General features: G+C 35.3%; 1 protein-coding gene across 5 annotated transcripts in view; it reads left to right on the forward strand.

Annotated features, from left to right (window-relative positions):
• The window catches only part of DNM3 (dynamin 3), a 484,254-nt gene that overhangs the window by 206,861 nt on the left and 255,552 nt on the right, over positions 1 to 21,841 (forward strand). For all 5 annotated transcript variants that reach the window (XM_012728988.1, XM_004688484.2, XM_004688483.2 and 2 more), the window contains exon 13: positions 1,113 to 1,164. In XM_012728988.1, the coding sequence (XP_012584442.1) occupies positions 1,113 to 1,164 (52 nt within the window). The remainder of the gene's footprint in view (positions 1 to 1,112; positions 1,165 to 21,841) is intronic.

Here is a 21,841-nt window from a genome sequence, read left to right on the forward strand (position 1 = left end):
AGTCAACTCTCCCACCCATCAGAGGGTGGGTCGATTGACTAAAATCTTGAGAACCACTGTTCTAAGGGTTTTGATTTTTATCCTGGGTGGAGTGGAGTTGAATGACAGTTGGGGTGGTTTAAGCAGAAGAGCTACATAATCCCTTTTTAAATAGGATCATTGGTTTCTGTATTGAGAATAGATGTTAGAGGAGAGACTGCAGAAAGTGAGTAAAGCAGTACAGGAATGTGATAATGTTGGTTTGGACCAAAATGGTAGAAATGGAAGTGGTAAAACCTGGTTGTACTTTAAATACATCTTAAGAGGTAGAATTAATAGACTTTGCTGACATACGAGTATGGGATGTGAGACAAAAATGAATTAAGAATTTTGCCTGAAGCCTTTAGGAGTATGAAATTATCACTAATTAAGAAGGGGAATGCTGGGTGGAGCAGGTTTTAGAGAGGAGCTCACAAATTCAGTTTTGACATAGTAAGCTTGATATGTCCATTAGATGGAAGAGGAAATGTTGAGTTATCAGAAACCTACATGAACTTGGAGTTGAAGGCATAGGTGCAGGCTGGAGATGCACTATGGGAGTTGTCAGAAATTAGACCGAATAATATCACAAAGGGATCTGGACTCAAATTGCTTGGTATGGCCACTTAGGTGAGTGACTTAGGGAAAGCCTCTTAGCTTCTCTGTGACTTGTTCTCTCCATCTGCAAATCAGAGAAGAATCACAATGACTACAACATGGGGTTAAAGTTAAAACTAAAATCACTAATCTCTATGGGGTAATCAGAATTTAGCATATACTCAAGGGCCCAACATTTATTAACTTTTACACAACTCTCTGTATACCTGTGGGATGTCAAATACTTGCATAGGTTCATGTTGTTGTTAATATAGCAATATAACTTTTCTTCCAGTGATGTTACTGTTTTTGTTTTGTAATTGTTAATTGATACTAGAATTTCCACGTACTTGGTTTTTCTTCCTGAATTAAACTGACCTGGATTTTTAATATTAGCTCTGCTTCAGTTGTTGACATTTTTTTAAAGCCTGTATGCTACTTGTTCAGAAAAACATTTTAAGAGTTTCTTCAGTGCTGCTCTCCTTTGCTTTTCTCAGTGCTCAGCAGAGGAGCAGTCAGGTTCACAAGAAAAACACAATTGGAAATCAGGTAGGAATTGTTTTTTAAAAAAATCAATGCATGCTTGCTGCAAAGAATTTGAACTAAATGGCTTGATTGACTATTTTTTAAATGCAAATTAATCATGTGCAAATTTTGCTGGAGATGCAACTTTTTGTTTTATTTTGGTTTTGCTTTTAAAGATTTTGGAGTGAATTGCCTTTTTTTTTTTTTTGCTATTTTATGCAGTTAACCATGTTGATTTATTTTAAGTAACTTTTCCGCTATTTGCTCTGCTTTTCAAATTTGACTCTTTGTGTCCTACTTTGCTTGCTTACATTACCCCTAAACTTGATTTAACATAGAATTTGTGAATCAGTTCAAGATTAAAATATGGTGAGTAGTTGCATGAGCTTTCTGGTGCTGCTGACTAGTTCACACATTTGCACAGCTTGGTAACAGTGAAGGGACAGCTCATAAAGACCGCAGTGGTTGGATTCAATCTCTGCCACACCAAATTCCTGTTGGTTAATGAAGATGTTAATTCCTAAGATCTGATCTTTTGAGTTTTTGTGTTTTGGGCTGGCCGGCTGTCTCTGACTAATAGCGCTCTGCAGAGATTGCATTAACTCTGACAGTTTGCTGTTTTCTTCTATGTTCTATGTGATAATGAGTATTTGCATTGTTATTTCTTTTCAAGTCAAAACAATGATGACTTTATAGCTTTACTTTTTTTTTTTTTTACTTCAGAGGTACAATTATTTAACAAATTGAAACCTCTGCTCTAAATTTTTTTCCATTGTTTTGAAAGGAGAAGAGGTAATAACAGACTTTATTTTAAAAACTTATTTTTTTCTGAACTAAAGCATATAATTCTTTGCTATTTCAGGGAACCAATCTTCCGCCTTCAAGGCAAATTGTACGAGCTAAGTTCTGTAAGCTTTACTGTTGCTTTTTCATTTAGCTTCCCAAGGGCACAGTTTGTCTTTAACTGATTAACTCAACTAGCGCTTGCTACTAATTTTTTTAAACTTAGGTTGTCTTGTTCATAACATCCTATCATTGAAATAAAAATCCTCTTAAGAGGGTTCATCCCTTCACTGCTAATAATTTGCTGTGATTGAAAGGTATGAACTAGTAAACTCTAAAATGCTATAATAATAAACCTTTAACACTGTGGGTGCTTTGATATTTCTCTAATATTAACAAGCCTTAAAATAATTAAAATCATTAATGATCTTCATCTCTGTCCTCCTATGCTGTGTTGTTGTAAGATGCAAATCTTTCTCTTTCCCATATATGATAATATTTCCCATTAATGTAGATGACCCTTCTAAAAGGTAGGTGAATATTGACCATCTGACTATGTTGTATTTGTGATAAGTCAAATTAATTCCAATTATTTTTACTTATTTTTTAAAAATAATAAAATGAAAACCAAAATCACATCAATGTATTCTATTGTGTTAAAGTTGATTCTTTTAAAACCATACATCTTCATCTTCTAGCAGTGTGAAGAGACTTTCACATGACTAGTGTAGGTGTTTTCCATTTCTGCAATGGATAGAGAAGTTATAGAGTGTTCCTTCTGTGTTCCAACTATGTACAAATTGGGAATGAGTTTGGAGCATGGTTAATTATGTACACCAGGGTATTTTGAAATACAGACTTTGGAATCAGACATACCTGGGTTCTAATTTTGTTCTGTTACTTAGTAGTCAGAAGTAGTTCTGTTAACTTAATAGTCTTGGACAAATTAAGCCTGAGTTTACTCAATTGTATGATGGGGAGAATAGAAAATATCTCTCTAGGTGATAAACCTAGTAAGGTTTGCAGGTGACTGACTCTGTGCCCTGCAGAGTGTAGAAAACCTTGTTTCTAGCAGGCAGGTGCTGCTACTTGAAAATTTCCAGGGAAAATGTCTAAAGTATTAAAAAATTATAAAATGAGAACAATAAAATACTTTGGGAAATTATAAGTTATGGAAAATTATTCTGGTTTGGATTGCAACACCTTTATTAAGACTAGGTATAGGCTAAAGGATCTTCCTATGAATATTTCCTCTCGGTCCAAAGTATCTCTTGTTCATAGAAATATTTCTTACTGGAAAACCAACAGTATAGTGGCATAAATCAAACTTTCAATCATATCTCAAAGGAAACTCAGAATAGTTACAAATTTTATTACTTCCAAATGCTAAAATAATGTTAATTGCATTTCTGAGACATTGCTTTTGTTAGGTACTTCAAAGCCTACATATTATGGAAGTTTTACAACTGAAAATAATAGAATTGGGTCAGTGTTGTAATAGAATGCAGATCCCTTATTCAAAACTCTTGGGGCCAGGTGTGCCTTGAAGGTCTGTTTTTTTTTGGGCTTTTGAAAAATTATAAATTGCATATATTATATATTACCCAAAATTCCTGTGAGGTTATAGGCACAACCCTCTAATTGAATACTTTATATTTCTGCTGTGAAACAAATGAGTAGTCACATCAACTAGATTAAAGGAAAGATATAAATATTTTCACATCAGGCCAGGTTTTGCTGCCATTTTTTTATTTAACTCTTTTCTTTGCAAGAAAGGGATTATAACCTGAATATCTTATTTTTCCAGTAGCAATCTAATGTAATAAAATAAAATTTAAGCAGAACTTCACTATTTTAATTCCATTTAGAAGAAATGAACTTTAATTGTTAGAGGGGAAGGATGTCCTAAAGGAACTCTGCAGAGTTTTGTGGACCCCACCCCTTACTATGACTTTCTGGACTGTACCCCCTACTCCAGTGATTGGAAACTACAACACCCAGCAATACCAAGGAGAGAACTGCGAGGACCCAAGCAGGCATTCTGGGGGACTTTAGGAGTTAAATAGGGTGTTATGTTCTATGCGCTCTTTCTCAGGACCGCATGGCTGGTATCTATCAGTGTGTTACTGGAGCTCAGAGTCAGCTGAGCTGGTGGGATGTTTTAATTACCTTGTCTCTCTCTCTCTTGCCCTGGGTTGTTCCTTTTCCTTTCCCCTTTTGTAAATAAACCCATTATTGACCCTTTTGTGTGTGCCTGCAGGACAATTAAATTTTAATTGCGCAGGTGAGGACCCACAGACAGGCAGTCCAGTCCACACTAGGTTGCCCTGTAACGTAATTACTTGAAACCATCTTTGCTATGAAAATGAATATCTCAGATTGACAGATTTTGTTTGTCAAGGATCTCAAAGCTATTACTGTTTTTTTTTTTCAAGATTTTATTTATGCTTACAGAACTGGGATACAGGCCAGAGGTGCAGGAGCGGTGAGGGGATTCACTAGAGACAGTGGGGAGCAGAACAGCCAGATGTACTAAAGTACACTGCTGAGGGGAGCAGTGGGCAGGTCAGGAGAGGTCTGCCTTGCCATGTGGGATCAGCTCCCTGGTAGGGGATTGAACTCATGCTGCAGTGGTCTCAAAGAGCTTCTAATGTCATGCTTTAACTTGTTGCACCACCAGGGAGAGCCCCCTATTGCTGGTTTTTTAAGGTTGGTCAGGCTGAGATATGTTGTACTTTCCTGCCAAGTGAGCCATCTATTCTAATACCCTGACTCTAAGGGATGGGTGTGTAGAGTCTGTCCTGAAATATTTTAGAAAGATTTGAGGAAAGCAAGCTTTTTTTTTTTTTAAGGTCTGAATGTGCTTAGAATTTAGAATTTTATCTGCCTAGAAATTTGTCTTAGAGATTTCACAAATTGATGCAACAAGTGTATTAAAAAACAACTGTGAGCACACAATTAACCTTAAATTATACTCTCCCAAAATTTAAGCTTAAACTTAAGTTTCATTCATCCCTTCACTTATCAACTATATATTCAAAACTTATAAGTGACCAGAACTATGGTAGCTGTTCAGACCAGAATGGACCCTGCACTCTGGCTTATAGGCCAGTAAGGATGACGGTAAGTAAGCAAATGGAAGTCTTCCTCTTTTTCCAAGCCTGTCTCCTTTTGATCCTCTAGCCACACTGTAATGTCATTTATGGAAGAGACTACTCTGACTTTTTACTCTAAAGTCACTTCCCCCCATAATGTGTTGCTATTATCTATTGTCTGGTTATCTTACTGTTTTTCATCATCTTTTACTAGGTCCTAAGCTTTGCAATAACCATATTTTTGTGATGCTGAAGGTAGTGGAATATCATTGTAAGGTTAGGCACAATCATTAATTTTGAAAGATCATTTTGCTTAGAGAGTAGAGAAAGGTTTTGAGGGGAGGACAAGAATAGAGAAAAAGAGACTAGTAATCAGCCTGTTGTGGACAAGAGATTATGGTGATCTGTGCAAGGCTATTTGTATTGGGTATAAGAAGTTGAATTCAGTAGGTGTTAAGTAGGAGGATGCAGTATGTCAGATAGGGATGAGGCCTGGGAATGATCACCAATGCAGTCCTGATATCTGATAAGCACAGGTGAGATGGTGGAGCTCTTTATGAAGAAAGGTGTTTACTGTTGATTTCATTCTTGGACCTCAAAGGATTGTAATATGACAGTTCCTGGGGGTATTTTCTTCATAGTTTGAATCCAGCAGAAATAAATGTTCTCCCAGAATTTCCAGATAAACAAACAAACAAACCCTTGAGGTTTTTTCTAATTAAACAGGCTTGGATCATGTGTTTGGTCCTGGGCTATTCACTGTGGTCAGAGAAATGACATACACTGATTGACTTAAGTTAGACCACATGAACTGGGAATGGGTATGGGCTCCTCTCTCACCTTGAATGTTACTGGAAGGAGAGTTACTGGAGGAAGTGCATGGTAGCTTATAGTCCCAGGTACTTGGAGAGTACAATTTAATTTGAACAATAGGATTTTTTTATGTTGTCTTCTTAGAGAAATATAAGAATTAATATCTCATTATTAAAACCCTATGATTCATTTATTGGTTAAATATAATGATTTTCCTAAGATACTAAAGGTTTTTCTTCCTCTTCTCCCTCTTCTTGGTTTCTTTTAAAACAATAATCCTACAACTATACAATTTCCCTCGGGTATCTCATCTGTAATATGTTTATAGTAATAATTACTGTTTCATGAGGATTTTATAAATATTAAATAAGATAATATAAGTGAGGTAACAAACACAGCTGACTGATAGTCCCTTTTTAAGTGTTTGCTATGATTACTGTTGTTATATATTTGTATTTTTCTGTACCTGCCACCCCAATATTTTTTAAATAATATGTTTATTTTTACATCATTTTGGCCTTTTTCCTTCTCAGTTGTAATCTCGTGGGCTTCCCACCACCAAATGTGCCATTACCATAGTCCAGTGCACGCTCCATTTTTGATCCCATTCCCCACTCCATTTTTGATCCCATTCCCCATTCCACCCCTGTAAAATGTCTCTGGTATATAGTTGTTCATCATCATCATTATTATTTTCTTTTATACTCCCACTATGAGTGAAACCATCTGGTAGCTTTCTTTTTCTTTCTGACTTATTTCACTAAGCATGCTCTATCCATGTTGCTGCAAAAGGCATGTGTTAATCTTTTTTGATTCCTGAGTAACATTTCATTGTGTATATGTACCACATCTTTTTAATCCAGTCATCTTCTTTTGGGCATTTGAGTTGATTCCATGTCTTTCCTGTTGTAAGTAAAGCAGCAATAAACATGGGGGTGCAGGTATCTTTTGAATCAGTGTTTTTGTGTAGATACCTAGTAGTGGGATTGCTGGGTCATATGGAAGCAACATTTTTAGCAGTTTGAGAAACATCCAAACAGTTTTCTATAGTGGTTGTACAAGTTTGCATTCCCACCAGCAGTGCAGGAGAGTTCCTTTTCTCCACATCCTTGCCAACATTTGTTGTTACTAGTTGTTTCAAGATGTGCTATTCTTACTGGTGTGATGTCCACCCCAATATTTTAACATGCAGCACTTTACCAAGGTCATCTGATTAAAAGTACTTAAAAGACACTACCTATAGGAAATGAGTAAGTTTTTATTCTCTATTGCTCTTTAAAGTAGCCGATTTTATTTAAAAAAATTTAAGAGTCATAAATGAGGTGTTAGGACTCATTTTTAAGGAAATAGCTGAATAATTAAAAATTCTCAGGTTTGTGCCTTCCTTTTATATATCCTTTCAGAATGTATAATCCTAAAATGCTTCCTCTTATCAACAAAGAAATGTAAATGTAATTTTTACTAGCTGTATTGGATTGCACGGGAGAGATAAATTTCTAAAATTATTCAATTCAAGTCAGTGTGGCTATAATTTGTCATGCCAACATGCATATGTCACAACTGTTCTAGCATGTACCTTTTGTGTAAAATGAGGTCTATTGTTCTTAATTGTTTTTCTTTTACTGCTTGGATAATAATAACATTGCTTATTGTCACATAGTCTGACACTTAAGTCTTTAGTTATGTACTAATTCTGAAACTATTATTTTCTTAGTGTATTAATTTTCTAGTTTGGCTATAACAACAACAACAAACCCCACAAACCGAGTGGCTTAAATCAACAGAATTGAATCCCTGTAGGCCTAGAGGGTGGAAATCTTGAAATCAAGGTATTGGCAGGTCATTCTCCTTGTGAAAATTCTAGGAGAGAATCTTTCCTGGTCTCTCTACCTTCTGGGATCTCCTGACATTCTTTGGCTTGTGGTCTCTGCCCTTGTCTTCACATGGCTCCTTCCTTCCACGCCTATCTCTGTCCTATTATTTCTTTCTTTTTTTTTTAATATTTATTTATTTTGTGCATACAGAACTGGGGTACAGGCCAGAGGCTCAGGGGCGGCGAGAGGTTTCACCATAGACAGAGTGGGGAGCAGAACAGGCAGATCAACAAAGTACACTGCTGAGGGGAGCAGCGGGCGGGTCAGGAGAGGTCTGCCGTGCCATGTGGTCACCTCCGGGACAGGCAGGTATCGAACTCATGCGGAAGTGGCTTTAGCTTCTCAGTGCTGTGCTTTAACCCGCTGTGCCACCAGGGAGGGCCCAGTCTTATTATTTCTTATGTGAAAACTGGTTGACCTGAATAGAGTTAACTTGGGTTTATATAAATTAATCATACTGTTTTAGTCATTTTGGCTTGCTATAACAGAATACCATAGACTGAGTGACTGAAACAACAGACATTTATCTTTTCATGGTTCTGGAGACTGGCTATCTGAGGCCATATTGTCAGGTCCTTGGTAAGGGTCTCCTGTGCTCACATGACTTTCTTGGGGGAAAAGAAGGGGAGAGAGAGGAAGGAGACTTGTTTTACCAGGGGAATGTGGACCTGGACAAAGAGTTTCTCCTCTCGTCTCTCCTGCTGAACCCTCTGTTATCTTTTCTCCCTCCCTCCTTCCCTCTTCTCCTCCCTCTGTCCCTTTTGTCTTCTTTGCCTGTCTCTCTTTTTAATAGAGTGTGTGTGTGTGTGTGTGTGTGTAGGTTTCCAAGTAAGTTAAATACCTGTAAGATTTGAATTCCCTGTGGTTTTAATAATATTCTAAAGTTTTGTTATCTTCAACTATTATTTTATTAACCACTTTAAGTTTAGATCTGAATATTCCCCTGATTTAATAGATTAGTGCCATCCCAATGTCATCCTGTTTATGACTGTTTTCAGTGTTTATAGACATTGGGATTGTATCATTTCCTTGGTCCCAGATGAGTAACCCTCATTGTTTTGATTTCCACTTCTTAATTTCCACTCCACATTCCCAGAGAAGTTTGTACTCTATTCCTTCACAAACCCCTAGATGGTTGATGCTACTCAGCCAACACCCATATGTTGCTGGTTTTCCCCCTCTGGGGAGTTTCTCACAGGCCAAACCTATGATAGATACTTCTAGTTACCCCTTGACCCAGACTCTATCCCGTATTGCGCCTGATTCTATGCCTGGAATTCCAGTGGTTAGCTGCTGGATGTCTCACCCAAGTCTACTGCAGCACTATTGTGGTAAGGTTGTTGTCATTCCCATTCCTTACCAGCTAGCTCATGCTCTGGACTTTTGCATTGTTGGTCAGAATAGAGCTTTTACCCTAGAAAAACAGAAGTTATGCCTCCAGTTTTCTTTAGTTTTTTTATTTAACCCTTCCCTTAAATGCAATATACAACTTGTGTAGCACAAAGTTTCAATGTAACATATATTTTGAAGCAATAATTTTCTTTTAAGTTATACAAGATATACAAACACATACTCTCATTCTGAAAAAGTTAAGTGATGTACTTAAAATAAATATAATTTGATATCCCACAGTTTCTACTCACCTTCATAGGTATAATTGCTGTTACTACTTCAGAATATATTTATATACATACACATATAAATACTATATACATGTATACATGCATACAGGAAGACACTTGATTTTGTGATTTTCAAGGATATGAATGGCCACAGTATACATCTTTCATGTGATAAAGTGAACTCCACTAAGGCAAGGGCTTTTATCTCTTCTGCTCATTGATGAGCCTCATCTGTGGTTGATGCTTATTAAAGATATTTCAAGTTGAACTTACTTTATCCATTTAATCATCTGTCTTAAAAAATATAAGTATACAGACAAAAGATGACAAACTTTCTTTTACCACTGCATAGTATATTCCACAGTATAAATATGCCTTAATCAATTTAACCATTCCTCTAAGAACAGGCATCAGTGTTGTTTCCAGTTTCTCCAGATCAGTTGAACCATATTCAGCAGCTGTATATTCAAATACTTGAATTGTTAATAGTGGAAAATTGTATTTTATATAATTTTAGGTTAGGGTGAATTTTAGATTATTCCCTGTGATGGAGGAAATAATATATCAATGTGCATTTCACAAATTACAAATTATGGATCACAATTTGTGATATTTAATAGACATTTATATCCCCTCTTCTGTGAAATTTCTAATCTTGTCTTTTGCCCATTTTTTAAGGGATTGTTGTTTTCTTACAGGCTTCTAGGATTTTTTTTTTAAAGATTTATTTTACTTATTCGTACAGAACTGGGGTACAGGCCAGAGATGCGGAGGGTGAGAGGATTCCCTAGACACAGAGTGGGGTACAGAACAGGCAGATTGACGAAATACACTGCTGAGGGGAGCAGCGGGCGGGTCAGGAGAGGTCTGCCATGCCATGTGGTCTCCTTTGGGGCAGGCAGGCGGGGATCGAACTCATGCGGAAGTGGCTTAAGCTTCTCTGTGCTGTGCTTTAACCGGCTGCACCACCAGGGAGGGCCCAGGCTTCTAGGATTTTTTATAGTCTTGTGTGCATTCATAGTGTGAAATTATTTTTTGTTCTTCTATCATTTGACCTCTACTTTATTGTACATTATAAAACAAATATTTATAATTTTCATTTAGACAATTTTTGAAATTTTTGTGGCATTCATATTTTGCTATGTTTGTTTTATTCCAATAGCTTTAAATGTTAAACTATATGAATTAAATTATTTTTCCTGCTGATCACATATTTATCATAAAATAGGTGTTGGATTTTATCAACTCCTTTTGACATTGATTGGACATCTATGGATATGATCATGTGATTTTTATCTCTGTTTTTGTTGATATGGTGAATTATTTTCATTGATTTGTATATCTTTAAACTTCCATGCATCCCTACAATGAATGCCACTTAGTCATGACGTATGATTCTCTTAATGCATTGCTGGGTTCAGTTTGCCAAGATTTTATGGAGGACATTTGAATCTTTGTCCATTATTTTCTTTTTTTTGTGTCACCCTTGTCTGGTTTTGGGATCAGGGTAATGTTGGCCTTCTAAAATGTGTTTGGGATATTTCGTCCTCTGATTTTTTGGAAGAGTTTGAGAATAGGTATACTAGATCTTTGAATGCTGGTAGAATTCACTAGCAATATCATCTGGTCAATTTCTGTACCTGTGATTATTTTGTTAAAGCTATCTATTTCATCCTGGTTCAGTCTTGGAAGGTTGTATGAGTCTAAAAAGTTGTCCATTTCGTCTAGATTTTCCAGTTTGTGTATAAGTATTCATAGTAGTCTCTCGTGATCCTTTGTTTTTGTATAATCTCCTGGAACTTTGTCTCTTTCATTTCTGACTTTTTATTAGAGTTTTCTCTAATTTTCTAAGAGAACCTAGGTAAGACTATCAATTTCATTTATTCTTTCAAAGAAACAGCTTTGACTTTATTGATCTTTTGTATTATCTTTTTGGCTTCTATTTCATTTATTCTCACTCTAATTTTTATTAGTTCCTTACTTCTACTGAGTTTGGTTTCTTTGTTCTTTGTCTAGTTTCCTCTGGTATAAGGTTAATTTTTTTACTTGAAAATGTTTTTACTTGAAGTTTTTTACTTGATGTGGGCTTACATTGTTATGGATTTCCCTGTTTCTACCATTTTTTTCTGTATCTTATAAGATAGGATAGCTCACTTCATTATTGTTTGTCTTCAGATAACTTTTTATTTTTCCTTCAATTTCTTGGTTGATCCAGGAGTTATTTGAAGCATTTGTTTAGTCTCTGGGTTTTTTTTTTTTTCAGTTTTCTTTCTGTGGTGATTTTTAGCTTCATACCATTGTGATAAGAAAAGTTTTATATGATTTCAGTCTTCATACATTTACTGAAGCTTGTTTTGTTTTTCAACACAATTTGTCCATGAGGATGTTCCATGTGTACTTGAACAGAAAGTGACTCATTTATTTTGGGCTGGAGTTTTCTGAATATGTTAGTTTGATAAGTTACTTCACCTATGGTCACCACTATTTGTTTATTTACTTTATATCTGTGTGATGCTCTATGAATATCCATTCATATAAACAGTGTGTTTAGATTCCCTACTCTTATTATGGTTAATATGTCTTGCTTTAAGTCTGTTCATTGATTTATGTATGTGTGTGTGGTATATGTGTGTGTGTGTGTGTGTGTGTGTGTGTGTGTCTCCCTGTGCTGGGTATGTAAATATCAGTGACAGTTATATCTTCTTGATGAATTTGTTCCCTTGATCATTATATGGTATCCCTTTGAAATCTATTACCTTTTGTGGCAGAAAGTATAATTTATCAGATGCATAAATAATGTTCCTGCGGGCCCTCCCTGGTGGCGCAGCGGGTAAAACACAGCACTAAGAAGCTAAAATCACTTCCACATGAGTTCGATTCCTGCCCGCATCGGAGGTGACCCACATGGCGTGGCAGACCTCTCCTGACCCGCCCGCTGCTTCCCTCAGCAGTGGACTTTGTTGATCTGCCTGTTCTGCTCCCTACTCTATCTCTGGTGAAGCCTCTTATCACCCCTGCACCTCTGGCCTGTACCCCATTTCTATATGCATCAATAAATAAATCTTTATAAAAAAAATGCTTCTGCCTTTTCCTCTATGTTAATGATTTGAAATCCTTTGCCCCAGTTTCTTACAATGAGTCTCTGTCTTTAGATCTGATTTGAAACTCTTATATCTATAATATAGATGGATTCCCCCTTTTTTCTAAATTCATTCAACCTCGTTGTGTCTTTTGATTAGCAAATTCAAACCATTCATATTTAGGGCAGTTATTGACATATGGCACTTCATTACTGCCTTTCTATCTTTTGTTGTTTGGTTGTTTTATATTTCCACAGTTTCTTTTTCCATGTTTTCTACCTTCTCATTTGGTTGGTTTTCTGTGGTGAATCTCCCATTTTCTCCACTTTTTAAGTGTTTCTGTTCCAGATTTTTGTTTTGTGGTTACCATGAGGATTGTATCAAACTTTCTACATCTAAGGTAGTGGTTTTCTGTGTTGGTGTTTACTCATTATTATTCAACTATATAGATTCTCTCTTTTTTCTTCCCATTGTATATATTATTGTTGTTTCAGTTTTATTCTTGTTTATGGTTCTGATTTAGTATTAATATTTATCACTTTGCTTGAAGTTTGTGATCTTTTGTTTTTTTCTTTTTAGGTAGAAGAACTTTTCATTTTTCTTGTAGGGTACATCTGGGAGTGTTTTTGTTTGTGAGGAAAATCCTTTATTTCTCCATTGTACTTACTACAATAGTTAATATATCATTCTACTCACTTCTAGCTTATAAAGTTTTGCTGACAAGTCTGATGAAAGCCTGATTGAGGTACTTTTTTATGTTTACATGTTTTCTTTTTCTGAACAGCTTTTAATATATTTTTTATCATTAGCTTTTGATAATTACTTTGTTTTCTCTGTGTGTCTTCGTGTCTTCATAATATTTCATTCAGCATCTTTTTTTTTTTAAGATTTATTTATTTATTCGTACAGAACGAGGATACAGGACAGAGATGTGGAGGGTGAGAGGATTCACCAGGGACAGAGTGGGGAGCAGAACAGGCAGATCGACAAAGTACACTGCTGAGGGGAGCAGCGGGCGGGTCAGGAGAGGTCTGCCATGCCATGTGGTCACCTCCGGGGCAGGCAGGGATCGAACTCATGCAGAAGTGGCTTAAGCTTTTTTGTACAGTGCTTTAACTCGCTGCGCCACCAGGGAGGGCCTTTTTATTTATTTATTTATTTATTTATTTTTTAATCAGGAGTTCAGCAGAACTCCTTCTGCTCCTGAATATCTTTTCTGAGATCCTGAACTTGCTGATTTTTGGTGAATTGAGATTCTTCATAATAATTATTCTAAAATCTATGTTTATTAGCTCTTTTAATCTATGAGTTTTTATATTTGTCTCTCAGATATTTAATCTTTTTTTTTTCAATGTTCTTTTCCTGTATTCCCAGGCTCCTTATTTCCTAGCCATTTGTGTTGCCTTATTAATTTTTCCTGTTGGGACCCTATGAATTTAGTTTTGTTTGCTTATCTTTGTTTGCCTGGATAGTGGGTGAGGGAGGGAAGGGAAGTGGGAGTCTGAAGAGCTTAGACTCAGTTTTGGGGAAGAGTATGGGACAAACTGTGTGGAGAGTCTTATACTGTTATTCTCCCCCTCCAGACAAGACATTGCTGAATGCAGCCCACATTCCAGGTCCCTGCTACCTTGCCATTGCTCTCCATGATACACAGTAAGCCTTTCTCTCTCCAGTCTCAGAAAGTTTCAGTTCCTGAGGAGAGAGGGTATAGGAGCCAATGCTTCATGGTACTAACAAACAGCCAGACTCTGACTGAAGAAAAGGTCCCAGCACTGAACTTCACCTTCACTTGGAAATCTGTAAAATATTTGTGTGTTGCACAGTCTGTACCTCCCCCAGACTGTTTGACTGACTGGAATGGGTATTCTGGCCACAATACTCACTTTTCCTTTTCTGCCACATAATGAACCACCAACCTCCCCACCACCCCAGGGAAAAAAAATATCTGTGGGTCAGTCCTGGAAAGCAGGTAATAAACTGGTGACATTTCATCTGAACAATCATTGATTTCTCATTGTGCTTAGTGAAGAAGCCTATCAAAACCTCCTTATTCCATTATGTCATACTGACATCCTTTAAACCTCAGTCACTTATATCTTACTTATGCAAAAATATTATTTTTTTGACAACTAATATCCTTTTCTTGTCTTTGTATGTATTCTCTTTGTATTTTCATTTTTATTATTTTGGACTATTTGGACAGAATTTTATATAATAATAAAGTTGATCTTATGTCATATTACTAGTATCTAATTTTATTGTTTAAGATTTTACTTACCGTGTTTTTAGTTAAATTTAAAAACATGTTTTGCAGTTTATCTATTTCTCTTCTTTGTCCAATTTCTTATATTTTATTTATTTTTAGGAAGGTAGTATCTCTCAAGAGGGATTAAATAATCACTTTTGTATTGACTGCATTTTTTGGAAGGTACTATTGACATTTGTCTCATAAATACATCAGAGATTTTTCATGACACATGGTGAAGGTAAATCACTAACTTAGGAAGCAGAAATAGGGTTTAAGAATGTTGATTATGAAGACTGATTGCTAGGCTTCAATAGCTGGTTCTGTTATTCACCAGCCCCAGGCAAATTACTTAATCTCTCTGTAAATCAGTTTTTAACATGCAAAAGGAATATGATTATTGCACAAACCTCTTAGGATTCTGGTAAGAATTAAACACATTGGATTTTGTAGAACACTGAGAGAGGTGCTTTGCACACTGTGACAATGCAATGACTATTGACAATGGCAATACTAATAAAACAGGTGCTATGAAGTAGGTTCCGTTACTTTTGCTGTTTTGTAAAGGATGTAATTGAAGCTTAGGTAAGTGAAATAGTTCATACTCAGTCATACAATGGATAAATGGCACAACTCTGACCTTAGTAAAGGTCATAGATGAATTCTTAGCCTAACATCTGTATCTGGGTTATTTATTCTGTCCCTTCTCCTGTTGGTTTTTGTACACTCACACACTTTTTAGTTATTGCAGCTGTCTAATACATTTTAATACGTGCTAGGTCATTTCTTTATTTCTTTTCTTTTAACTTTTTTTTTTCAGAAATTTATTTGACTTTTGTCATTTAGTCTTTCTTTCTATTAAAGATGAAAATCTTGTCATTTTCCAATTACAAGTCTATTTGAATTTGGTTAGATTTTATAAAGTCCATAAATGAAGATGTCAGAGTTTTAAATATTCTATTATTTTCATCAATCAAATGGTAATTCCTTTATCATTATAAGTTTCTAGTCCCCCCCCCTTAAATACAGGTAAGCTCATATCTGTTAAAATCTAAAGTAAACAGAATACTCTTCTGTAGTAATGATAAATTGAATCTTATTTTAATGATATTTTCTTATTTGTTGGTAACTGAGATCTATTGATTTTTTTGTTTTTATTTCTTTAAATAAACTTACTTTTTTTTAATGGAAGTAGTATTAGTATCCCACCTATCAGGTTTCAACACCATAGTACACCCCCTACCAAAAAACTCATAGCCCACTGTGCTTCCTTCTTTCTTTGTGAGAACTATTGTTTTTTTAAACATTTATTTTGTATCAGTGGAGTTTACTAGATTTTCAGGTGGCTTTTCACTTCAGTTACAATTTTTATCCTGCTTGTTTGTACAAAATGAAATCTTCATTTCTATTTTCAGAATAATATAAAGTAACATGGGATTTTGTACTTATTTTATATGTGACTGGGGATGTTTTTACTTAGTGAAATTTTTTTATTAATAGACATGCTTTATTTACAGAAATGTTTATCACCTTTTGCTATTGGCTTAAAGTATATTTATTATGACGAAGAAATAAATTTCTTGACTCCTTTGTATCTAAGTTTCTATCAGAAGTGGGCACTGAATTTCAGTGAGATGAACATGGTCTCCCATATTGAAGAGATTATGTAGTTTATTATATTGATAAACTTACTAAACATTCTTACTTTTCTGGTCTAATCTCTACTTGGTCATTGGGGGGGGGTGGTTTTGCTATTGAATTGATTTTGCTACTATTGGAGTTAAGATCAGCGCAGCTTGTCTATAAAATGAACTTGTTCTTAGGGTCTGTGGTGCCAGCTCATGAGAAATGTGGTGTGAGATTTGTTGGGCCTACACTTGAGGGGAGAAATCTAACATTGCACAAAAATGAACAACAATGTAAGAAAATAAGAGATTAATTGAAAAAACCCATTTTTTCTCTATAAAAGTAAATGAATATATTTACAAATGAACATGTGACAAAGTTAATGAGTATGTAAAATTATTAAAATTCCCAGAGCAAGATAAATGTTACAAAAATTGAAAGGAAAGAAGAGTATATATTCCTCATTCCTGTTGATCTCAATTTACTTGATAAAACCAGAGACTAGTCTGTTTATTGAGAGCAAGGGGAATGGGAGCTACATGGGAGCTTAAGAGGATGGTGAAACTCAAGTGGAAGGTAAAGTGGAATACAAGGAATGGACTAGGTTCTCACCAAGTTCACATACTGAGGCTACAGTACAGGGAACTAATTTATTTATTTATTACAGTGAGAGAACCCCAGACATTTCAGTTTAGCAAATTAAAGTGTGCTAACCTTTAATCATAAAACCTCATTGAGTATAAAGATGCCACAGAATCTTTTTTTAGTGATAATGTCCATGCTGTATACAAAGATTTTGAAAGTATCTGTCTATCTCAGTGAAAACAGAAGTAAATAGAAACTCAGGAATTCTTATATTTATTTCTAGTAGAGCTCTTTTGTTATTTATTTTCATGGCTTTCCTATTTAAACCAAACCTACCCAACCTAAGTATGTCACAAATTAACCATGACCAAGGCGAATTGCAATTTCAGCTCCTAAAGCACAGATCTTTTCATACTCGGTGCAATACCATTACAGAACTTTTCCTGAGTCAAAATACTTAAGCCAGGAGCCTTAAACTGCAGAGACATTTTTATGTTCCTAAACCACTTCATGGAGAGAGTCCTAAGATATATGGTCACAGAAAAGAAAGTTTCTGTTGACTACATCAGTTAGGTAGGTAAGGATCTAGTGTTCAGTTTTGTGACTTCATTCTCTACATCACTCCAGACTCTGTGTTTCTCTTGAGTCTCATGGTTAATCCCCTTAGTATAAATTGCTGGGACGTTTTATCATTATTTATTAAAGTTTTGTCTATGATGGTATAAGTCCATTTGGGAACAGTCTTTTTTTTTTTTTTCTAAAATAATGTATCCTCTAATCTTAAATTCTCAGATTCCCCAGTTATAGTAGCTATACATATCAGTTCCAAATTTTATTTACTATGAGTCCCTCAACCCATCATGAAGTTCCCCTTTTACTTCTCTCCCCAGACATTTGGCAAGAATAGGTCTCTCATAGGTCCTGTGAAATTATATTAACTTTCTCTTGAGAGTAACATGTGCAAGAAGGTTGTGATTAAGTTGCACTAGCTTGAGCATTTCTAAGTGTTCTCAGATTTATCTGAAAATAAATCCTGGAAAGGCCTAAGTGGTTTATTTGCCTAGTATATATTTCCCCCAACTACAATGTAAGTGCAAAAAAGAAATGAAACTTATCAGATGTAATCTCTTGAATTAAATGTAAGCATGTAGAATTTTGGTCAAAGTAAGGAATAAAATGTCTTAATCCCAAAGTTCTTATGACATTTCTCAACTCACTCAGCAATGAAACTGTTTCCCACCTCTGGGATTCCACTAGGCTAAATGCTAAAGGGTGAATGTTTCCTCTTCAGGAAATTCATGTCCTGGTTTCATAATTGAACTGAAGTTCCTTAAAGCTTTGCATTATGCTCTTGTCTCAGCAAATAATTGGCTGAAGTCTTTGTCCTGATTGTTGATAAGACTCCTGACACCTTAACCTGTCATTAATGAATGCCCCTGTGGGTAGATTATTCAGTGTGTTGCCATTTGCATTGCCTGGATGAAGCACAATTTAGAAATAGTATACATTAATAAAAATTAGTTTGATGGCATTCAGCCATCATAAAGTAAGTCATTTCTAATGCTTATGCTTATTCTTTGTTTACAATATCACATAAATTCTTTTTAGAATTCTATCACATCAGCCCCTTTTCTAACTTTCAAGTCTTGACTATTCTAAATGTCTTAGGAAAAAACATTCACCTAACTAAAACTGAGTTTAATGTAAGTCATTTTATTTTTTCTTGCCCCAATCTACTGATTATGACTTTCTTAATTAAGATAAGGCATTTTCCACCTACAATTGGGTTCTCAATTCTTTTTCTCTTCAAAAACCTTTTCCTTCTTCAGCAACTCTGTTCTTCCTGTTGACCTGCTATAAAGTGGCAGACGGGGGAAGGAAAAGAAGGATTTGTTTTGAGAACTCAACTATCTATAAATGACTTCCTCTTGTTTGGTACATTCACTTGCAGGGTTTCATTTTCAAATGCCTGGTTGCAGGATCCATGTCCTGGAGGAAGGAACCGTGTCATCCTTCACTCATCCTGTACACATAACCTTACCACCGCTCCAAATATTATCTCCTATCACTTCTGGCATTTCTTGTGCTTCTCTTCTTCCTGAGGTTCATAATTCATGTCATTGATATCCGGTGCATACGGAGTCAGGTTTTAGAAATATGAGACAATTTTAAAATTACAGATGCAAAGCCTAGCTGTTTTAGCCAACATCTGCAGCTAGTTTACGGGATTAAGCAAAATAGCTGCTCTGGATGACTGATATTTACCAGGGCCTCTCCATTTCCCATCAGAAATTGGAATGCCTGTTACTTATATGTTCTTCAGTTTTCAGTAGAAATCAGGATTTCATCTGTTACATACCTCACTTTATTAAGTTTCCTCACAGAGTTTCTTGAATTACAACCAATTTTCAATTAGCCTTGATTGTGGAGGTCAGGAAGAATATGGGTAATTAAAATCCACAAATAATTAAGAGACTTATTTTAACTAGAAGTTCCAAACTGTCTTAAAACTTTTTGCTGAAATTACAAACAAGTGAAACATCTGATGTGGTTTTCTTTTGTTTTGATGAAGACAAAAAAAAAAAAAAATACAGAATATGTCACTCCTTCCCTCAAACCATTCAAAAATACTCATCTTTAGGACAAAGTCCAAATGTTAGCATCCATAATCCATGCCCTGCCAACTTCTAGCTCCTTCTCTTGTCACTGACATTCCTGGATTCGAAGCTCTCACTAGCATGACCTTCAGTTAGGATCCAGGCATTTTCCCTGCTGGGTAAAAATATGTATTTACTTACATCATTGTTCATTTTTGCACAACCTATGCTTTCTGTAGTCCCTGTGAAATACCCATTACCAATTCACCACGCACCACAGCTGAGCTTTCTACATATTCTTTTTCTTTGCCTGAAATATTTTCTTCCTTTTTCCATGAATAGCATCTTCTTTCTTAAAATATCACTTCTTTAGGAGTACTTTCCCTGCCGTTGGGACCAGTTCTTTGCTGTATGTTCTCATATAGCATGTACCTTCTCATGCAATTTTTGTATATCTAGTTTTTGTCCCTCATTTGCATATAAGCTCTCTGAGATTTGAACAGTAATTGCCATTTTCATGGCTTCCCCCACATTTGTAATTTAGAACTTGCTCACAAAAGGAATCAAAAAAAATAACTGTTGATGAAAAAATAGCGTTATATAATTTAATATATGGAAGTAAATAGCAATGATATAACATATAAGCTGTGAGGTCATCATTAAGAAGGGAATAGCTAGGATACATTAAAGTTGCTAATTAGCTTTGAGCATCACTTTTGGTCATCAAGGGAAAAAACTGGTTTTGAAATATATAATTGTGACTCAGTGTTGTTATTTCAGGCCAGCCTGTGGTGATTGAGTTTCCCAAAACAGTACATCTCTAGAATAGTGATTTCATCTAGTTCTGAAATGTGATTCTGAGTTAAATAAATTCCAGTTTTGTAATGTACCTGATTTACAATTGATTATCATCTAAAGTTAACCACCCAATTAGGAATTTGTACTTAACTTCTAACAGGTGCCATTTTTACTTAATCTAGAAGAGTTATTTGCTATCTTGACCTTTACTCTGTAGATGTTCCCCTGATGTCGTGATAGTGTAAATGTGAACTGGTGGTGGGAAGCCCATGGGGATTGCAACTGAGATGAAAAAATGCACAAAATGAAGGCTGATGTACAAAATAAAAAAATTAAAAAGAAAATAAAAGTACACTACACTATTACAAAAAACCCTTAAGGGTGTTGGTATTGTCCCTGGTTTAGAACTATTGGTTTAATAGGTTATTGACAAACTTGTGATCTACAGAAGGTATACGTATCCCAAAGGAGCATAAAACAGACTTGATCTCTGCTTGATAATATTATCTACCGTTTATTAAACATTTATTGAACATTTGTTAGATGCCAGTCATTCTGTGGATAATTTATGCATTTTCCTTTCTATTAATACAACATCTATTTGAAATTGGGACTATTAATTCCAATTCTCAGATGGAAATAAAATGATAATTAGTTAGATTAAATAACTTGCCCCAAATCACACATCTAGCACAAGGCAGAACCAACATACAAACCTCAAAGCCCATGCTTTCAACCAAGCTATAATCTTATTAGGAAAGTGGGAACAAAGCAAATGCAATTGCAAGTGATTTTAAACAAGATGATGTAAAAGTGTGAAATTCAGATAATGAACACAGTAAATCTTCAGAAAAATTAATCCACATGGGCTACCAAAGCTTTTTTACTATTCCTTTTATATATGATTTTAGTGTCGTAGATCAATTCCTTTTTTCTTAGGGTTGCATTATCCAGAAACTACTATGCTTATTTATACTTTTGCCTATCAGTCTTAGTCTTCATCATTTTATTTTATTTTTTAAATAATCACATAATGCTAATACCAGTTACTTATCAATTGACTATTGTGCATAAGAAGGTATATTTACTGTTTTGTTCTTTAAAATGCTTTAAACTGAATGATTGGTTGATACCACATTTTGTTCCTTATTTTTATGGTTCCAATATCCAGGAAATTATTTAAAACAGATTCTCTGCTTGATATAGGTAATTTTCATTTTAATATTCTTTCGTACTTTTGGGGGAATTTTTCCCCTGTAGCTAGAAGATATGATGTAGGTGCCTTCAAGAAGGTGTTATGACAGCGCCTTTCTATCCTAGTATCTTCCTATTGGAGATACTAGGCTTCTTTCTCAGAATCTTCCCAACCTCCCCTTGATTCAGAAATGAAAAGCAAAGGTCTAGTTCAGAAGGGGAGCCCGAAGTTCACTGCTCTAAATTGTGATCCTAGCACCTCTTCAGATTAGTCAGGTTGATGCTATACTGGCTGTTAAACATTTTGAATATTATCTCTTCAATAACCTCTCAGTTTCCCAAATTAGTGAATTCCCAAATTAATGAATAAACTTTTACTTTAAATTTTA

This window comes from Condylura cristata, unplaced genomic scaffold, assembly GCF_000260355.1.
Source record: "Condylura cristata isolate star-nosed mole 26May11 unplaced genomic scaffold, ConCri1.0 scaffold00024, whole genome shotgun sequence".
NCBI lineage: Eukaryota > Metazoa > Chordata > Mammalia > Eulipotyphla > Talpidae > Condylura > Condylura cristata.